Source organism: Augochlora pura, chromosome 3 (genome assembly GCF_028453695.1).
Source record: "Augochlora pura isolate Apur16 chromosome 3, APUR_v2.2.1, whole genome shotgun sequence".
Lineage (NCBI taxonomy): Eukaryota > Metazoa > Arthropoda > Insecta > Hymenoptera > Halictidae > Augochlora > Augochlora pura.
In genome coordinates, this window is record NC_135774.1 from 4863451 (window position 1) to 4884596 (window position 21146).

Below are 21146 nucleotides of genomic sequence, written 5' to 3' on the forward strand. Positions count from 1 at the left end.
TAAGGACGTTGACTAATGAAATTAAAAAGAAGTTTAAAGGAGCCCATACATAGGATCATTTTCATTTGAAGAATCCTTATTACGGTAGAACCTCGATTTATCCGAATTAATTGACCGTGATTGCACAAGTAAGTGCTGAGTTTCATTATAAAACATTCATTTTTTTGTATGTAATAATCGAGGCGTTTATATCCTTGACGTTTTGAATTTCCTGCCACTTTTGTATTAACTATCAAAGTTTGTACGCGTTCGTGTCTTATAAGTCGACACAATATGGAAAATATACATAATGAATAGTTACGACATCTAGTATATCTGTATTCACGTTTTTATATTTTAGTAATTGGTACTTGATTAACGAAAATTTAGATAGAAGAGGTTCTACTACGCTTCATTAATAACATTTTCGCGGAGAAATATACTAACATTATCAAACAATTCTACAAGCGATTAGTTTGTAATCTATTTCTTATTTATTGACATTGTTTAGAACATTTCCAGCGTGAATTTAACAAATCCCATTATACATATTTTTTTGTACCAATGCTGAAATTTGCAAAATTGTACGTTGATATTCACCATTAGAAACACTCTGGAGTATAAAGATTTTTACAATAGCTAACAACATTTTTTTACTGAGACTACAATTACTCTTTAATTTTTCATCCTCCTCTTTGTCACAGAGAAATGCTTTTATAAGAATTCTCTACGACACAATAGTCTTTTATAGGTCATGTAAGGTAATATAAATATATCATTAAAGATGTATTTTACAAAATTCTCAATGATTAAATAAAACTTCAAACCTAAAAGATGTTTGGGATTTCAGTAATATAGTGCGATACAAACTCTGTGATACATAAGCAGTAAACAAGGCGCAACAATCAATAATTTATGCATGATTATTTCAAAAACTGTAACTCCTCTAATCGATCGTAACAATGGAGGATTGAATGATTAATTTTTACACGAATATCGCAATTTCAATTGCAATTCTACGATATGTTTTCATGCGCGGTGATTACACTCATCGATCAAAATTAGGGTCAATTTTATACAATTTTTTCATTGTTTATTTAACGTACTGCTTAAATAAATCATTTCGAATTAACGTCTCTACGATGAAGGTATATGATCGGAAACAGTTATAGGTAGTTGTTTCAATCAGTATTTACTTCAAAAGGGATGGTAGCAGCAGACAAGAAGTCTTCCAACATGCAAAAATAAGTGAACAACAAGAACTAAACCTTGTTCACGTGGCGCTTCGTTTTGAAGGCAATGGCTGTCGGAACCTTAAAGTAAAAGATTTTATTCTACAGAGTGTTTCGTTACAGTAATTTCTCGTTTGAAGGAGCTTTTAATTATACATACAGTTTCACAGTCTTAAGAGACAAACTCCAATTCTTTGAATGGAACATGGAATAAAATTTGTTCCAATGATCTATTAGAAGAGTGACAATTCTTGTTTGTTCATAATTTCAATAGAATTTTAATATATGGATAACGAAAGATCTCTTCGTGCAACGGAATTAAGAAACGGAATCATCTCGACTTGCGACATTCCTTTAACATTTGTACCATCCATCCTGGAACAGGCTGCGTTAATAATTATTTTCGGCACGATCGCTCTGATTCCGGAAAGTACAGCAAAATTATGGATACAAGTCCAGTAATCGATAACGAGAGACGGGCGCTAATCCGTGGAGCACTGAAAGAATCAGCGAAAGGCAAAAGAGAAAATAGCGAGGACGGAAATGTTCCTATTTCGAGAACTATGTCACTCGATGGTGACACGGTTGACCTGCAACTCGGTCCCAAGTGGTCATCGTCGTCGAGACGAGTAGAAGAATCCCGATCACGGGCGTGCACACGAGAAGACCATGTGACTTCAAATCGCGTTGTAACGAAAACTGCCAACTTCATATTGCAATATACATTTTAGTCAATCGTGGCCAGGTGCGGACGATAGCTCGCCCCGGCGAAACGTGGGAAACGTAAAGAGCGATAACGTCTCAGACAGGAAGCAAGAGAAACATCCGCCTTAAGAAGTATCGAGAGCATCGAGGTTTTCGGTCCGAAGATCGATCGACAGAGGAAGCCCGTAGCTTCTAGCTGAAGCATTTGTTCTCCCGTTGTGTTTTCGTTGCACGCTGTTATCTGTTCGACAACGACAGAGGATCCGCGCAGCCTCTGAGCCGCGTCCATGTTTTATGCATACGGTTCGCTCTGGACGAAACAATCATCAAACGATTCGACGGATTCGGTACACACGCCAAGCTGTGTCGATGTTTTGTAAGTTGCCGTTTTCCCTCGCTTTGATCACCGATCGAATCATTTATATCCCACGCCTACTACACGTCTCCCATAGTCTGCTCTAATTCGATCGAAATAAAGTCGACGCTACCGAGGATACAAAGTGAAATCACGGACACGTCTCGATGCGTGTATACGTGGTCCGATCATGATGGTCTCGAGGACTTGTAGCCGACGAAAATTACAGTTTACTTATTTCTATCGAGATTTTCGAAATCTTGTGATACTTTTCAATGGAGATCGCTTTGAATTACAAATAAACTTTATTCTCCGACCCTGGCTCCGTTTCAATAGTATCCTGAGAGAGCAGACATCGGATCATTTAATTCGTGATCACCTTTGCTCCACAATGGGCTGAATAAAATAGAATCGTCGATGCTAATAATATACACATTCTTTTCAAAATGTTGGATCTTCTGTTCTAGTATCGAGACGTTTTATTGTCAGACCCGTATGCACGCACTCTCAACGACATTCTCTGTCAGTTTTCAATTGTTTTACAAAATTGAAGGCTCGGGGAGGATCAGTGCCAAACAATGCGTCGCGCTAAATGCGAAATCAATCGCGTAATTGACATTGCTTCGATGGATTCGCCTATGCCAATTTTAAAGGAAATTGATTGCGACGAATATTGCATAGTTCGAAGGAATATTTATAATTTTAACAATACGAACCGTTCATACATCCGTATTGATTGTTTGTGTTTCAAATTGATGAGATGTTGATTGAAAATTTTTAAATGCAGAAAATTACTAGGGCGAAAAAGAGGATGTGATTATATTTGTTGAACTTCTGTGAATTAGAAATATTTATTCAATTGTTTAGACAAAGGGCGTTCATTATTGTCGAGTTAGAATTGCAAAAAATGTAAATATTATAGATGTGGTAAAGTAATTTAAATTGCAATATCAAGAACGTACGTCTTGAAACATTGACTTTTTAAAGTGATCGTGCCTATTGTGCAGACACGCAAATAAATTATTACACAGAAAACAATATAGCAATATTAATACACAATTGTGTACATTGCTTCACATTTGAACTTTGCAATGTTCTGTTATAATTTAAATGGTTTCATTAGATGTTAAAACGCATAGATCAATGATGGCAAATAACTTTTGCGAATGCGACTTGTTTTTTATTAATGTTTAAAATTTTCAAGAAACTTTAGGTGCAATATTTAAATCGTGTACAACGTCCAAAGAAGAATTTGCTTGAATCGTATATTAATTTTATTATTTGTATATTAATGATAGACGTTTCGAGTTTTCTTTAATTAATTTCATGTTATTCAAACTCTCTGAATTTTGGTATTCCTGGATACTCTTAAACAGATCTTTTTTAATTCATACAACAAATAGTTAACGCGAAAGGAAACCTTTGTTGTTACTCGAAAGTTTAAGCTCACTTATTCTATTCAAAGTAAATATGAAAAGAACGAACGTTACGATCGGTATTATTAAATCAAAATCTGTAAAATGTGCAATTTCTTTGTTAATAACAAATATGTTCGCAAAAATGTCTCTGTAACTTTATTGCGCTCAAAGTGTACACTGTCTTTGGGCATTTAGACATATTACTTTGTAAAATGACAACTTCTTAATTAATCAAAATTTCGTTAACATTACAAATTGTTTTAACTTTTACAAGAATAGTATTAAACACCATTGTACGCTATTTTTAAACCAAAGCAAAAAATGTGGACCGATATCTAATTTCGTGTGAAACAGACTGCAGAATAACAATATATTTACTAATATATTATACGTAAAGAGAATATCGAACTGACATTTCATATGATGTAATCTAATAACATATAAGTGTAACGCGAATAGAATATCATTGTTTGCAATCTAATTTTAGTAGACACAATGAGATAACTCAAAGATCTGAGTACCTAAAATAGAAAGTGATTTTAAGTGTTTATTAGTTTTTTTGCTCTTGATATATTTTACTGGAGTAACTAATTGAAAAGTAAAGATGTATTAAAATTGAAATTAAAAGGGTTAATAGTCTGTAACATCATCGACGTTTAGTGTCTTAATTTTGCTATGGAAATTGTAACTATTATAATTATTAATTGTGCAAAAATTATTGTTAATTTCAACTAATATCTATCATTAATAGTTAATAACAAATTAAATGTTGATGGATGTATATGATTCCTATCGTATATTTTCACAAGAAGTATTCAGATCGATCGACTAATGTTTTAATGCTTTGATCGAATTATTCCTAAAAGGTAACAAATATTATTTGTACCTAATCAAATTAACAGAAAACTAATTCTTCACAAAATACAAAAGTTCTTTCCGTATAAAAAACATCCGAACGACCATTGTATATTTTAAATGTCATTTTGTTTTCGTGGAAAAAAGCATGTTATTGCATATGTTACAATTTACATTTTATTTTAATATAAACTTTATATTGAAACTAGACTACTACATTTGTCTAGCTAACGGAACTAAAGATGGTATAAGTGTTTCTTAACTTTCGAGTAACAAATTGATCGAATTACGGGCAAACACAGACAGTAGCGAGCGAATACAATGGCAGAACTCAAGACCGAAATATAGAATAAAAGAAAACACGAAAGAAAGTGCAAACCAGGTGGAAAGAAACCTGCTTGGATGCGAGCGTTGAAAGTCGACCGAAGAAAGAAGAACGAAAGTACGACAAAGTATCGCACGACGAACTATCTCGACGAGAGTACCAAATTCTAAAATGTATTTAATAACACCCACTAAACTGCTTTATGTTGTAGAGACGTACGATCGTTAATCATTAAGAAGAAACAACGTAGGCTACTCGAATATGCGGAAACCAGTCGAAAAAAAAAGGAAACACAGAAATACCTAATAACCATATGCGCGACATCTTTCGTGTACCAACCGCCAGAGATGGCAGAAAGATTCCACCCAAAAATTCATAAATCGAAAATTTATTTCGTTATTAAAGCAACATCCGAATGTTTATCAGAATTGCACCTAACGTTTCTCTAATAATCGGTCGAATTCGTCGGTTGTAATAATGAAAATTTAACATTCGACACTGTGAAAAATAATTTCAATCTTTTACCAATGAAATTGCAACAAATTGCAACCATGTTTTCGCAAAAAAGATTCGCAGTCGAATATTTTCAAAGAACGTTTGCACGAAAAAAGATAAACATCCAACACATTCGAAGTAAGTGAAATCTTTCTGAATCTGTTTATGCAAATAATAATTTGTTCTACCTCTGATATTCATACACACATCATTGTATGTTGTAGATCGTCGATTTCCATCTCGGAGCGATTATACATACATATATAATATAATCATAAATATATAACTATAAATATACATGTATATACATACAAACATATATATGTATATATATATATAGAAACATATATATGTATATATGTATATGTCAGCACTCGGTAGATATAGGTACACCCATAAATTTACCTATTCTACCTAGAAGTAAGCGAAGATTCTATTGAAACGCATTCGAAACGAAAAGAAAAAACCGTATAATGTCCATACAGTTAGAGAAGAAAAGTCGGAGTCGAAGTCCGCAAAAATGGTCGGTATTGCGACATTGCGCGATTAGGGGACGAATATTATATACTACAAAATAGTATTAGACTTTTAGATCTGCGAGTGTGCGATTGCGTGCAACGAACGAAAGTGTGAGAAACGTTTGAGTGAGAGCGTGCCTGGAACCACCGTGGTCTGTATTTTATTGTGGAAGTTCCTGTTCCTCGAGAAAGTAGCCACGACGAGATCGATAAAATAGCGAAGAGAACAAAGGCGAGGAAACTATAAAAAGAAGATAAGAAGCAAGAAGACCATAGATCTGGTAGACTGGAGGTGCGCCATAAACGGATTCTATCCGATCCTTTGGACGCATCGATATCTGTCCGATTGATCGATTGCCTCCTTCCGTGTGTTTTGAAGGGCTCGAGAGACAGATAACCTACGATCGCAACACAAGAAGCGAGTCACGAGAACGAAATGAGAGAAAATGCGAATCGATTGGTGAAAGTGATCTTCCTTCTAAGTTTAGCGAAACGAAACACAAACAAAACAAGTGGAGATAATAGAGAGAGAAAGAGAGAGAGAGAGAGAGAGAGAGAGAGAAAGAAAGAGAGAGAGAGAGAGAGAGAGAAGGAGACGGGCAGATTACGGTACGCCCCTCACCTTACCATTAGCCGTGCGCCACGAGAAACCGTTTTTTGTAATATGTGAATAAAATGCATGGTCGACGAGAACGTATTCAAATTATCAGCTCAATTACCATTGATCGTTCCAATGAAAGCCGGTCGTCGTCGTAGCAAAAACCTCCCCCTACTCACCATCAGTATCACCACCACAACCCTTTAACGAATGTTTACCGGGGAGTACACGCGTTCGTGCATGTATGCATGTATTGTAATACAGGTCCTCGTGTTCTCACGGCTGTATATATCTATGTATATATGTACATACATATAGACAGACAGGCAGATATACATACATACGTACATACATAGACGCGGTTGAAATCCAAAATTCCATCGACAAATAAAACTTTAGGCTACCTCGAGACTCACCGAATGCCAGAACAAAAGTGCATTTAATTATTAGTGCAAATCAATTGATCGGGATCGAAGAACATCGTGGTAACGAGGATTGTTTGACATCTGCTTTTGCATTTTATTGCTCGCGCGTCATTGAACTCAATTTTTCTTTCTTCACGTTACCGATCGTGACGCCTAGGCGAACGATTTCAAAATATAGACAAACTTTGGCAATCAACACTTTATACTGCGCCCTTAAGTAGAGAGGAGGTTGGTCGAAAGGGAAATGTATATGTGATCTGACATGTAATTATATATAATGAACTATATTATATACACCAACGATATAGCGAACCCAATGAGTTTCTGTATATGAATTGGTTCTCAATTGATATGGTGTAATAAAATCGCTCGGTCTGATCTTTTTTATTCGGGCTAGTGTTCGACACCAGATGTGTACATGTATCTACTAGATTGTGCGAATTCGTCGACAACCAAGTTGAATAGTAGTTTAGAATAAGTTTAGCAAAAACTCTCTGAACTGCCATTCAAGCCGAACAAAAATAATAAGTAGAATATTGAATTTCGTTTAAAGCCGATCGAAATGCTTACATTGTGAGAGACATAGCCGAAAAAGGATCCTTCGAGTGGATAATATGAGATTTCTCGTGTGTCGTTTCTGTATCACTTTACGGTCATCTTCATTTTTCACAGTCCTACTGCCTACAATTATACGGTATATAGTTATACAGTGTTGCCGATTTTGATCCGTTAAACGGTAATTAGTAATCAGCGAAAAAGAAAGGTGACGACCTAAAAAAATGAAGCTGACCCTAGATACTATGAAAGCAAAGAGAAGTGTAAAAAGTGTGATATTTATCTGCTTGGAAGGATCATCGTACAACACGACGTGTGACGCAAGTTTTTTAGTTGATACACCTAACGGTATTTTGCAAGCTTTTTTGCAATACGACAATTCCGATTAATACGGCTGCATCTTCTTGCAAGAAGTTCGCAAAAGAAATATACAATAGCATTTCAAGAATTGAATTTTTATCATTTTCACTTCGGTAAAATGTTTATCGCTTTTCTTACGGTCTATTTCAAGTAGAATAACGACTATTTGACTAATTAGCACTTATAGCGATCGAACCAGTTCCACCACCTGTGTCATCGAAGCATTGCACCCTACCAATTGAGGGTTGATTTCGTTCCTGCGATCAATTCGTCGGTACGCCGCGCTTCACCGTTGTCCACACCATTGCAGCTATACCTTTCTGTTTCTTTCTCGCATCCGGCGAGCACGATTCGAGAGGCATGGATCCATTGTAAATAAAAAAGAATCAGATAGAAAGTGACTGAAAAGGAATTAACTAAAAGAGAAAATAGTACGGTTAAGTGGGGAAACGATTAGAGCGGGAGAAAGACTGCGCGAATGAAAACGACAAAATAGTTGCGAAACTGCGTGAAAGTGTGTGAGTGGGTGTTTTAAGTTACTCTTAATGAATTCGTTAAGCCGGAAACTTGAGAATTGCTCGCGTCGACTGCCGAGAACAAGACCGTAGAAACAACGGGGACGCGGGCGTGTGGTGTCCTCGCGCTCGCGTCGTTTAGTTAACAAATTCAAAACGGGATTCAAGATAACAAAATAAAAATAAAAAAGAGAAGAAGGGTAAAAGTGGCGAACAACGGACGAGAAAAAAAGAAATAATGAAGTAAATAAAGGAACACAAAGGCTCTCCTAGTTACTTGCTCATTGAAATAATATTCTAAATAAACGTTCGTAACGGAACAGAAGTCTAGATACGCATCAGTATAATGAAAAATAATTTTACGTACAAATAAGTAAGGATCAACGCGCACGTGGACGCAGTCGCGCGCACGTGTAGCCCAGCCATTTTATGCGGGACTCGGGAAACTCGCACTTCCGATGATCCATATCGATCCCGAACACGCGACAATGGTGCTTGCTATTCACGTCGTGAAGTCGAGCAACAAAAATTTGATCGACCATTCAAAGCGACAGATATTGTTACCAGAAAGAAATAGAACGGAAATTGAAACAGATGATCCTCCTTCACCCTACTATTCCTTTAATCTTTGTAGAACACTCGTAACGGTATCGGCTACCGGAAGAAGTTCTTGCGGATTTGTATTATATTTTCTTTGAAGGGGTATGAATTGGTAATTCGTTCGCCTAGCTTTCTATGGAAACGGGGCGGCTGAAGTCGCTTTCTTGCCGTGCCTTTATGTAGATTCGAATGCTGTACTTACACCAAAAGAATCTTCGAACGAAAACAGCGCGTTTCTGCATTTCCAAATTTTCATATAGAGTACAACGGCACTTTGTATAAACAGTGTAACACGAACGAAAACGGCAAACACAAACATAGAGTATCAAACGAACTTTCTAATGATATCATTATTGCGAAATATTACAAAATGCTCTTCCACATTGCGGACGAGAAAAATCGCATGAACTTTTTCCGATATCTGATAGAACATAGTGGGGCCTCTTATTTAATTGGAGCACAGGTAAGACAGATAATTAAAACTCCATTGAAAAACGAAATTACGTTTCTTTACGATATTAATCGGAAACGCAAATAGAATTTCAATTGAGCGAACCAATGCACGGTGTCGGTATGTTCTTCTTTTGTGCTATGTGTGGGAGAGTATTCACTAGAATTTCGTCTCGGATCCTGGTAATGTCTGTTTCTACATATTCTACGCGTAACAAGAGTTAAAAGTTCGCTCAACGTTAATGCAATGACGATATTAATATTTCGACCAATTTGAAATTTCGAACACACTGGCTCTTTGCGAAATTCGACTAAAAGAGTAGTAGAAATAGAGTTTAGATTCTAAGGCGTGTCACCGAGTTCGAGACACCCTCCGCCAATATCGAAATTGAAATTCATTTGCAAAAACGGAAAATTATTTTTGTATGCTGTAAATAATTGACCATAATTACCGAAACGATAGCGAATATACAATTTTCTTTACACATAGTTGTAACGTCGGACGCAGGTGTTATGAAGCATTCAGTTCTGTTTAAGTCGAGATGGCGTATTATTTCTATACTCTTACGATCGAGAGGAATAGTACTTTGTTGCTTGACATATTGCTACTAAATATATCGATTTAAAGAAATATATAAATAACATTGAATATCTTGTACTCGGGTAAGTAATAACACTAACAATCAAATCCCAATTAATCGAGGTCCCATCGAACGATCAAATGAAATTGATTTTGTGAAATTGTACAATCATTTGTGCTCCGAGGTTCAAAGGAAAGAAAAAGTCACGTGTAATTTTGTGTCGATTACCGTACTTCCGTAAGTAAGTATACGAGCGGAATTGAAAATGGCGCGATGGCGTGCGTGTGCCTGTTCGGCCACGTGCGTTCACGATGGAACACGATTTCTATTATATTTAAGCTCGATCACTGTGAGCCGTAAAATTTACAGTGAGCATGTATAGCCTGTGAACAATTACAAGCTTGTAAACCGAGAAACAACGGTACATCACTATCGTTAAATGGCGACGGATATGAATATACATTGTTACGTAAACGAATATAAAGAGTCGTTGCATCGTGTCGTAGCATGATCAATTCACCTAAATGAAAACTATTACTACGTGATACGCCATTATTATGTAAAAGTTTTTATTGTGTGAGTAAAATTATGTTCTGGACGATAAATGTGTATATTGTAAATAATAAATCTCGTCCTTTTCTTCGTGCATCGAATACGTTACCGATCAAAGAGTATCCTATCATGCGCGATTCGATCCGAGATCTTATTCTTTTGTTTCTTCATTTCCAGTCAACGAGTGATCATTATTAACTCTTTCAATTAACTACTCGTAATTTGTTTTCCGAAAGATGACGCCTGAAGTCATAATAACTATCCGTTCGGTATCCACGTTACGAGTCTGACGTGATAGCAGTGGCATGGGCAGCTACTGTGACTTCAATTATTTTGCCGCTTTCAGATTGCTGATTTCAGACTGCTGATTTTATGTATTTATAACAAAATAAACGAGTGGAATTCGAAGTAGTAAATGCACAAGATAAATTGAACAATGCACTTATATCGTTTTTAACTTCAACTTGTAACAATCAATGTAGAGCATTTATATCTTCCATAGAGATCTGCAGTCGAATAATTACGCCATAAATTGAAAACGAGATGAAGCATAGCTTAATACAATTACGATTATTATCGTTGATGATATAATATAATATAATCTCTAAGCGAAAAGGAACAAGAAAAATGTAGAGTGCATTTTTTATTAAATTCACATTGTAGGTGAAGAGTATGTCACCTGGATTGCCCAAGGGACTTATCGAGTCCATTATAAATAATAAATAATCAATGTATGATTTAAGATCACTTTCAAACCTTTATTCGGTATCATCGATCGTACTCACAATTAGTAAATTCTCACACGCATGAACAGACATATCTGAAGGCCCAAGGCAGGCTCGCGACCGTTCCGCGACCGGCTATTTTTACGGTACAATCAGACTTGGAGAAAATCCCTATCAAACGTTGCTAAACCATTTCCTACCACAGAGTTCCTTCCTATCCCTACTTTAAACATTTTTCCACCTCTACAAAATTTTCTTAGCAACAAAGCTTTCCTTAAAGTTTGTGCGATTGCTAAACTTCACAATCGTTTTTACATCGAAGACAGTAAGTTTAGAATCGTTTTTACATCGAAGTCAGCAAGTTTAGAATCATTTTTGCATCAAGTACAGTAAGTTAAGAATCATTTTTGCATCAAGTACAGTAAATTAAGAACCGTTCTTGCACCGAGTGTAGCTAGTTCAGAATTATTTATCCAATACAAATCGCGACGTTATAAGAATCGTTAAAAGAATTTGCAGCTAAGACCACTTGTGTACAAAGTGTAAATAAACGGATTCTCCGAAGTTAGACTTACAACATTTCTTCGTCAACCCTTTCACTACGGCAGTGTAGTCAGCCGAAGTACTGTCATTGTACGAAAGCTCGCGCCAGAAATCTGCACATTGCGTGTGATTTTTGTATATATGTTTTTCTTAGTTTTAAATAACTGTGCTGAATAAAACAATCATTGCTTTAATGTAACAAGTATGTTTACATTTTTAATATGAAAGGACCTACAAAATTATAAAAATAAAAATTATTTTTGTATTTTGCCTACGGATGCCACTTGTATACACATAATTTGAATGCCGCATATATGCGGCGCTCGTACCCACAAGCCGTCGCGTGGATTGTATATGCGGCGCTCGTACCCACAGGTCGTCGCATAAGTGTTAAACGATCGTAAATCAAAGTCGCCAAACGAGGCGAACGATACGACACCACGGATACTTTCTCCGTCTCAATCGTTTTATAAATATGTATTTTGTCCTTGTTTTTTCGCGTTTCACATCATTTTTAGCTGTAAATAAATAATTATCTCTTATGATATACATGCACAATATGTATACATATTATACGTGGCAATTGAAACATGTCAGAATAGTTATTACGCAACTAATTAAGTACAGTTTTCATGTTTGTTTATACAAATTTTATCAAGTGAGAAAAATTAAGAAACTGGGTGTACATATACTTATTCAATGACTTAATAATAATAATAACATGAAATTATATTCAAAATACAGGAAAACATTATTTATTTAGTTTCATAACAACTTTTCTATTACAATTGCTGACTAAAAAAACATATCGATTGACTAGAAATGTATTTACTATTACTACTCACTGGCCGCCATTACCTGATTCTCTACTAAAATCTTGCTCATTCTGCATACAAAATATTTATTGGTTTTTTTAAAGTTTACGGTTGACTCAGTTTAGCATTTGATGTGCAAATTTATAATCATTAAGAAAACGGCTATTTTTCAATACCAAATCTATTTTTTAATTATTTGGGAACACATGGCCAATGACCGCGACTTCGATACGTATTGTCAAGGACATTTAAGTCTCTTCTAACTTCTGAAATAGTGAAAGTTTAATTTAGAGTAAATAATATACATATATTGTCTGTGTAGAGTAAAGTATCAAGCTAAAATGACAGACCGACAGGACTATCAAATCGGCAATTGTGATTAGCTGGACTTTTTACAAAACTTTGTGGACAAGGTAAAAGAAAATCAATGTACAAGTGTACCAAAATATTATTGAGGTCATGTGGATAAACCATATTTTTTTTAAATTACTTGCAGGCTTAAAAAATAAATAATTAAAAATGTAAGTATTTCATTCTACACGAAAAAATTACGCAAAATCAAAAACATTAGCAGTAGACGTATATACATATACATATACTAAAATACACGTGTTCACATGCATTGAATACACGGATTTCGATACACGTGTACATATGCGCCAATACTGCTTTTAAAAATGATCTTCAATTTAAAGAAATCAGTTTATGAGCGGCAATTGCCGCTTCACGTATACAGTGCTCATGTAATACAGGTATAGACAAAATTCAATGGTCAATACTCGGATTTGGGTGCAGATGACTTACAGTTCTTGAGATAATTAAAGTTAAAGGTATTAAGAGACGAGTACGATACAAAAAGTAGTTTTTTTCTACGTTTTTTTTATCCTTTGTGTCGATTTTCATAAAAATGCTGTCTTCTTATTTCATCATGCAACACTGTATTTTATTGCATTCGTCTCTAAATCTTCAGATACCAAAAGTCAGTAATTTCATAATCTGTTTTGATATTTCAGGTAATTCTATTTGTTTGAATGTATTTTAACATCGTCGATACGATACAATGAAAAAATTTACTTATATGTGATACTTACATGCGAATGAACATCGATAAACATGAAAGAAAAATACTTTTTTCATAGTATTCACATTACTGAAATTCCATGTAAGAAAATTTGGAGATTTTAACATGTAAATGTTTAGGTGAATCACATTGTATATAAAATTGTTGGAGTTGCTGATTAAAGCAACTGTTCCGCAGATAATAACACTTCATCTGTAGCATGCAGCTCCTCGAAAAGCCGTTGCACTCTTTAAAATTTAACATTTTCTTTCGCTATGGCACATAGTAGCTTGCAAGAAGTCAAATCACCATCGAGTTTTAACAGATTCTTTATTTGCATGTTTAAATCGAGGCATTTTTCCGTGTTTAGTGCTTGCTACTGTCAATTTTCGAGACACGTCGATTCTCTGCATGTTACTGGAAGGTACGAAAATACGAGTCACACTTGTCAATATATGAACAGCAATTTTCATTATTATTCAGGCACAATATGAACTATCTGTTTATGTTTAACTGTGTATAAGACGTTTAAACCTGGTATCATGTCACTTATTGTGCATAACAATGCATTATTTCTTACAGATTGAAAATACGTAATTAATATTTTTATAACAATAACATTTATTAGTATAATACATTTTAAATTAAAATATGTACCATAATATTGTGTACATAAGTTATACAAAATTTCGATCGTAGAAGACATCTTTATAACTTAATTGGACCTACTCTGTACACCTCTAGCATGCACTTTGATCCATTAGCGACGTCTGATGTAGAAATTTTTTTGCTCTGATTGACTGACAATTGAAATGTACATTCCAACTTAAGAAATAAAAAAATGGTACAAGAGTAGGTCCAATTACTATAATATAAACAGTTAACCGTTTCGGTTGAATAGAATATTTAATTCGAATTCGAATTAACAGAATCCTATGTTTCTCATAGTTTAGTATGGAGGTTAGAAAAGAACTACCAAGTTAGAAAAGAACTAACAATCGGTTAGATATCGTCTAAGACTACAGTTGTAATGGGACCTACTTGAATACATAGTAAATCCTGTTTCAGAAGTGAATCGTTGGCTGTGATTTTCATTGCAAAGAAAATTTCTATATGTATCTACTAATAAATATTTAAAAGAAAATTTTTTTATATTTGTCTAAAATTTAAATCGAAGTCAACTACTTTCGTTATATAAAAATAGTAGGCATGTAAAGTATGCTAAAGTCCTTGTTTTTTGTAATTAGTCATAGGTACTGCATTGAGATCAGCCCATTCAGAAAAGAAATGTTTTATCTGAGTTGCACATTTAATCATAGAAATGCAGTCTCCTTCAGCACTGTGTGCATTTGGAGGATCGGTACCAAAGAAGTGGTTATAGACAGTTATTAATTTATAATTACTTGGTTTACTGTTTTCAAAATTTAATTTTTTCTTCGCCTTCAAGTTTCTATTCCTTGGCTTTATATTAGATTGTTTAATAGGGCATGCTTCAGGTGTTCTCTCATTAACACTCCATCCTTCTTCATAATGAATAGTTTGCTGTGAAGTGTCAGAACAAACATCATTTTTTTTTTTTTCATGCAAGACATTATCTAATGCATCTGATAGAATTTCATCGTAACCATCATTTAATAAAATATCAAAATCTCCAGGACTGCAAGCAGCATCACAAGAAGTACCACTGTCGTCAGTTACAGAATCTTTTTTAAAATAATCTTTAATTAAAAGCATCATGTCAATGCTAAGAATTTCATCATTGAGGTTCTATAATAACAGAAACAAATTATATAAATAAAATCACATAAAATTGATTGAAAAATATTAGATAAATAAGTAATACTATAAACATAATGTACTGTTTTTACCACATTAATATTTCCAAGTTCCCACAAGAATATAGGATAATCATATTGATTTCCATTATAAGATATAAAACATATTGGTGGTGTAAATCGATTTATAAAACTTATAATTAAATCAGATGTATCACGAGTAAAAGGTTCAACATTGTCAATATTTTTATTTGACAAGCCTAAAATAGAATAATTGTAATCATTAATACTTAAGCAAAGGATAAGTTATTTACTAAACACAGCAAAAATCAAAGTATAGCTTAATACTTCTGAATGATAGTACCATGCATTAGTTAGAATAGAATAATGAAACTCTTTCAGGTAATTGCAATAGTAAACATATTATGTAAGATGTTGCTGAGTGCAATTTAAAAAAATATAAATATAAAAAAATACCTGTTATTGATTCCACCTTCGCAGATATCTCTCTGACTGGATTTATTGGTAGAACCAATTTACTTAAAACTCTTGGTAAACTACTAGTTTCATCACATATGGCATTTCTTGATACTGCTATTAATGATAATTCTGTGATTTTTGGCATGTGTTTACCTACAATTAATCCAGTCGTTTCCAAATCAAAAAATATACATGTTTGGAACATTCTTTTACTTAGGTAAAATAACCTGACAGTTAAATAAAATTAACGTTGTAAATATGAATCTATATGTACACACGAATCATACACTGATATCATACTGATTGATTATCTATATTTATCTATATTTCTGAACTATACTACCTTCTAATTTTTATTACATGCGTCATATTGATGCAACGACGCAGTAAAGGTAGAAGTCACAGTTACCGACAAAATGATGGATTTAAGCTTCCTAAGTCTTTTCAATGGTAAATGAGTAACTTTAAATAGGGAAGTTCAAAGCAGTGCGCCGTTCTTATAATTTAAGGATATTATGCAGATATTTAGTAATATAACTAGTAAATAGTAGCCCAAAACTTGAGTTATGTGGTCCAAGCAATCTTATGTCATTAGAGGCGCTGCTACAAATTTTTCTCTTTCGATTTATTCTCCAATAAAAAATATTCTCATACAAGAATACAAACTTGGGGAGTGATTGAACATAGTTTTGTGACGTCCGAATTCACGATATCGATAATGTAGAACAATACAAAATACATATTCTACTTATCAGATTGCAATATGTAACAGGTTTATACTTTCGACTAACTTCGCATGTATCGTCAGCTGTTTCAGGGAGTCGCAACCGTATTACGATTTTTAGATAGTCATTTAGATAGCCATTTCTTAGATAGTAGAAGTAAGCAATTAGAAATAATCACAGAACGATATTTAGCAATCAAAGGGCAATTTTTTGGTAAGTTTGCAGCTCGTTTTATGCATTATTTAAAGAATTACGTATTTTTAAATGTCACTAACAACTCATAAAAGTTACTAGATGTGTCAAAAAGTTTTTGGATATTTCTCGAAAATATAGACAAGCAATTAAAATTAATTGGTGAACAATTCTGGGCAATTAAAAAATAATTTTTTGAGCTGTGATTCATTAAAATTGCTTAATATCCTGATCCCGCTTCACACGGGTTAGATTTGTTATGTTCTTACTAGTCCCGTATTTCAAGAATTCGACTGCAGATGTCGCGAGAAGTTAAAATTAGTAATTCGCGGTTAGAATTCAAACGTCTTAACCCTTTGCCCTCGAAGTCATTTTAACAGTAATTCTAAAATAACTTTTCTGACATATAGCATTTCCATTTTATGTGACAAAATGTATTTTATGCATATGAAATTGGATCTTGTAACTCATGCAACAACAGTTATACTTTTATTAATTCTTGAAATCTAATTTTTTGTAATATAAAACTTATTTTGGAATGTGCTTGTAACAATTTTAGTGGTACCTCAGAGTTGTCACTCGTGTGCAAAGGATTAAAATACTAAGGTATTAAACTCCCGAATGCGGTTTGCAGTTATAGAAGTTAAAATGACTCGATGCACCGGGACGCAAGGATAGTTATAAGAAAAACAAGAAACTTCAGTACTAATTTAGGATAAACTCAAACAATGTATTTCTGAAGCGTTTTTAAAGGACTGTGGCTTTTGAAAAATAAACTCAAAGTATCGCATTCTTCTTCGGCTATATGCTTCCATGTAGCTTCCGGCTTAGGATGAGTCAATTGTGGGAAATATACATTTATCTAGTTAGGATGTATTTTTCTTTGCCTTTCCTTCTCGAGTAATTAAATTTATTCACATTCTTCAATATAATTTCACAATATGAAACTAATAGCCCTCTTTAGCTAGGATTTTCAGATTCCTTATTTTCAGGTTAATACTACAGATGTAAGACAAAGAGTATTGTGTATATTATTATGTATACTTTGCTGTATGCATTATGTATGCATATATTGTTAATTGGTGAAAATACTTGATGCAGCAGTGATAGCAGTAGTAATATTTGGGCTGGCTTGGTCGTCCCAACGATCAGCGTAGATGAGCATGTTAGCGCAACGTATTTTTTAAAGAGAATTCGGGATAAAGACGACCGAACGATGGTCGGTCGTCGATGGATTTATGGCAGGGTTCAAGGATGCACGTGGCCCGGAGGGTAAGCGAGACTAAACAGTCCTGGCGATATGCGACGCGACGGCTGATGACCGCAGTGGGTCTCCCAGCTATCGAGTGTTGAGCCATTGACTGTTTATGGAAAATGTGTTTAGAGAAGGCAAGCAACCGTCGTTGCATTGCCAAAGAATGAAACTCTGTTCTTGGAGGATCTGGCCACGGAGTGGGGAAAGCACAATTGCTTTTTGGTAAGAGGACGGTGTTGGACCGCACGGCACTTACCCCAGAACCTTGGAAAAGAGCAGTCGTCTCGAATAATTAGCACAATATTTCTAGCAAGCAAATCGCGATTTGTATTATAAAGTTGCGAAACCAACTATCGCGGCTTGTCTTTGAATTAATTTCAAAGTTAGTGTTGCTAGAAAATCGCATTGTAGTATCTTCGTCTTTCAGAGTTCTTGCTGCAGCTGTAAGACTCCGCAGTGTAGGCATTCGCGAATTTCCTTAGAATTGCTAGACGAAGTAACAACGGTTTTGTTAACGTAATGAAAATTGCCAAAGCGTTGTGTCAAAGTTGGGAAATAAACGCCGTACTACGAGTTCCATGGATCGCTGTAACGCATTCGACGACTCCTCTGTTAGCGTTGCGTAGACAAAAATCATACTACACGGGATTTGCCCCTTCAGGTCTATGAAATTAATGTTGACATTAACAATGCACTTGTTCCTTTCCGGAATAACAATTCTTAACACGCATTATATTTTATCCACACAAATACTCTACGACTACAGAGAAATGTTTTAAGGTCATAATACGTTCGAAGCCTCTCCTCCTTGCAAAAACCCATCGGCCGACCGACCGACCGCCACACTGCCGTACAAGCGCCTGTTACGTACGGCGATTTTCTCACGACGTTTTTCTTTCCTTCTTGAGGCATATGCGAGATAACGTCGGCGGTGAACGCGATCCTTTCATTTAAAAATAAAACATCTAAACTGCCATATGGGGCGCGAGCTCAATAAGGGCCACACATCCCCGATTCTTAGAACCATCTGCGGTGTGATCTGGTCACGTAGGCCCAGTCCCCACTACCGAATTTTCCAGTTTCCACTGCATATAGAAGGGCTGAGATTTTTCTTCTCAGCGGGCAGTTTCAAGTCAAATCGCGACGCGAGACGTAGCAAGATCGAGCCGAGTTCTCTTTCGAGCAATAGTTAACCCCCGCCGACTTGGTGCGAAAACCAGGGAGCGTGTCTTAGGACCATCGCGAATCTTACACTACACTTACGCACTTGTAATAGACTGAAGTTGTTAGATTATATTAGTTTACTTTCAATTCAGTGTACAAGTTTATTTAATTCCGTCTCCCAGTTCGAGTCAGTTGTTGGTAACGATCTCACAAAGATACACCTTTACCGCTCGAGGTGTATCTATTAGTATTTCTTTGAAGTTACGAGGCAAAATTAGAGTCAATCCAAAACCCCATTACCCAATCAGGTGGCGACCCGGTGATGAAATAGGCACCGGCCAGTCCACGAAACCAACCTCCTATCTAGGCGGCGACCCGGTGATGCAATAGGTACCGACCTGTCCACGAACCCTTTTACCTCTACACCCAGGTGGCGATCCGGTGATGAAATAGGCACCGGCCAGTCCACGAACCCTTTACCTCTATCACCCAGGTGGCGACCCGGTGATGCAATAGGCACCGGCCAGTCCACGCAATCTCCAACCTTTACACCTAAGGCGGAGACCCGGTGATGCAATAGGCACCGGCCAGTCCACGAAATCCTCCCTTTCCGCACAACTCATTTACCTCCGGCCACGTGTGCAGTGGCCCTCGGCTCGTAACGCGCCCTTCAACCACCAAACACCCGATTGTGATTGGTTCTTACCTGGTCACCAAAAACGTATAAATATAAGGCCTTTTCCAGAAATAATCAGTAACAAAAAGAAGTAACGAAAAAGAGTAACGAAAAGAAATGACGACAAGGCATCGCTACCGCCCATACATTCAAATATCTGCTCCGTCATTCGAAACTTATTCATTATCAAGTGTTACTAGAATTGAATAAATTCTTAGTTACATAAAACCCAGTTGTTCCGTCCTATACGGAACAATATAGCAGGTACCCGCGTCGCGAGGGTCGAGGGCCTACGGTCCCCAGTTACGGGGTTACACGGCCCCAAGAAATTAACTGACGGAGCCGGGAACACTTGGTTCCCTGCATAAAACAGTTATCGTAAACGCGTAAAGCGATTATTGTAAACGCGTAAAGCGATTATCCTAAAGATGTAAATTACAACAATAAACATAAACGCCTAGCAGGGCTCGTCTAGTCTGCCCAGGTAGCTCGGCAAAGATAATTGCCGGCAACATGCGCACACAACATGACGTATGCACCGAGCGTCAGTGGGCCCTCTCTCTCTCTCCTTGCCCTTTCCTTAAGGCCCTAAGGAAACGCGTTAGGATTAGCACAGGGTGTGGGTGAGGCCAATCAGATTGATTCAAGATCGACTTGAATCTTTGAGCCCACCCCAACCGAGTCGAAGTGCGTGGCGACGCACTGAGACTCGACAGTTTACATCTAGAACTCCGTAGAATCACTTAAGTTCTCCGTTAATATTCAACCAGTATTCTAACTATATTGTAACACAGTGCGATAAAGATAATCGTGGTGACCTCCGCGCAACTGAACTTCAATTAGCGAATAAATAGTATTGTTACCCATTAACATCTATTCATTCCTACACCATTTCAACCATCTCCACCGCCATTAATTTGTCGTTGGAGGCGCAGCATCATTGGAACAACAAGGAGCTGTGCACCGTACGAAATTGATCGTTCGGTACCATACACCAGTTGATTCCTCGATTCTTTACACATACGCGCTTCGAGTGATCCGCGGCATTTACGTACGAGGACTTGACGCAACAACACTTCTGATTGCTTGTTCACGTTACTTTTGAGATACTTAACTCTAAATGCAGTAGATTAGTGTTGCAAAATGTTATTCGTGTTTCTTTACCCGTTTGACTTTCAATTCCTCTCTATGTGAAAAATATAATTTAACCCTCTTATC

At 35.9% G+C, this 21146-nt stretch overlaps 2 protein-coding genes across 2 annotated transcripts in view; one reads left to right on the forward strand and one right to left on the reverse strand.

Annotated features, from left to right (window-relative positions):
* Rdl (Resistant to dieldrin) overlaps positions 1-10613 on the forward strand; it is a 189172-nt gene extending 178559 nt beyond the window's left edge. The window contains exon 11 of the transcript XR_013493768.1: positions 7999-10613. The gene's annotated coding sequence lies outside the window, so the exon portion shown is untranslated. The remainder of the gene's footprint in view (positions 1-7998) is intronic.
* A 3651-nt stretch (positions 10614-14264) lies between these two features.
* On the reverse strand, positions 14265-16712 carry LOC144467898 (three-prime repair exonuclease 1). The gene is made up of 4 exons (XM_078176887.1): positions 16260-16712; positions 15914-16143; positions 15530-15696; positions 14265-15428 (listed from the first exon to the last, which is right to left on the reverse strand). Exons 1-4 carry the CDS (start codon positions 16283-16285, stop codon positions 14883-14885), a joined length of 969 nt encoding a protein of 322 aa, XP_078033013.1. The 5' UTR covers positions 16286-16712; the 3' UTR covers positions 14265-14882.
* Between the last annotated feature and the right edge of the window lie 4434 nt (positions 16713-21146).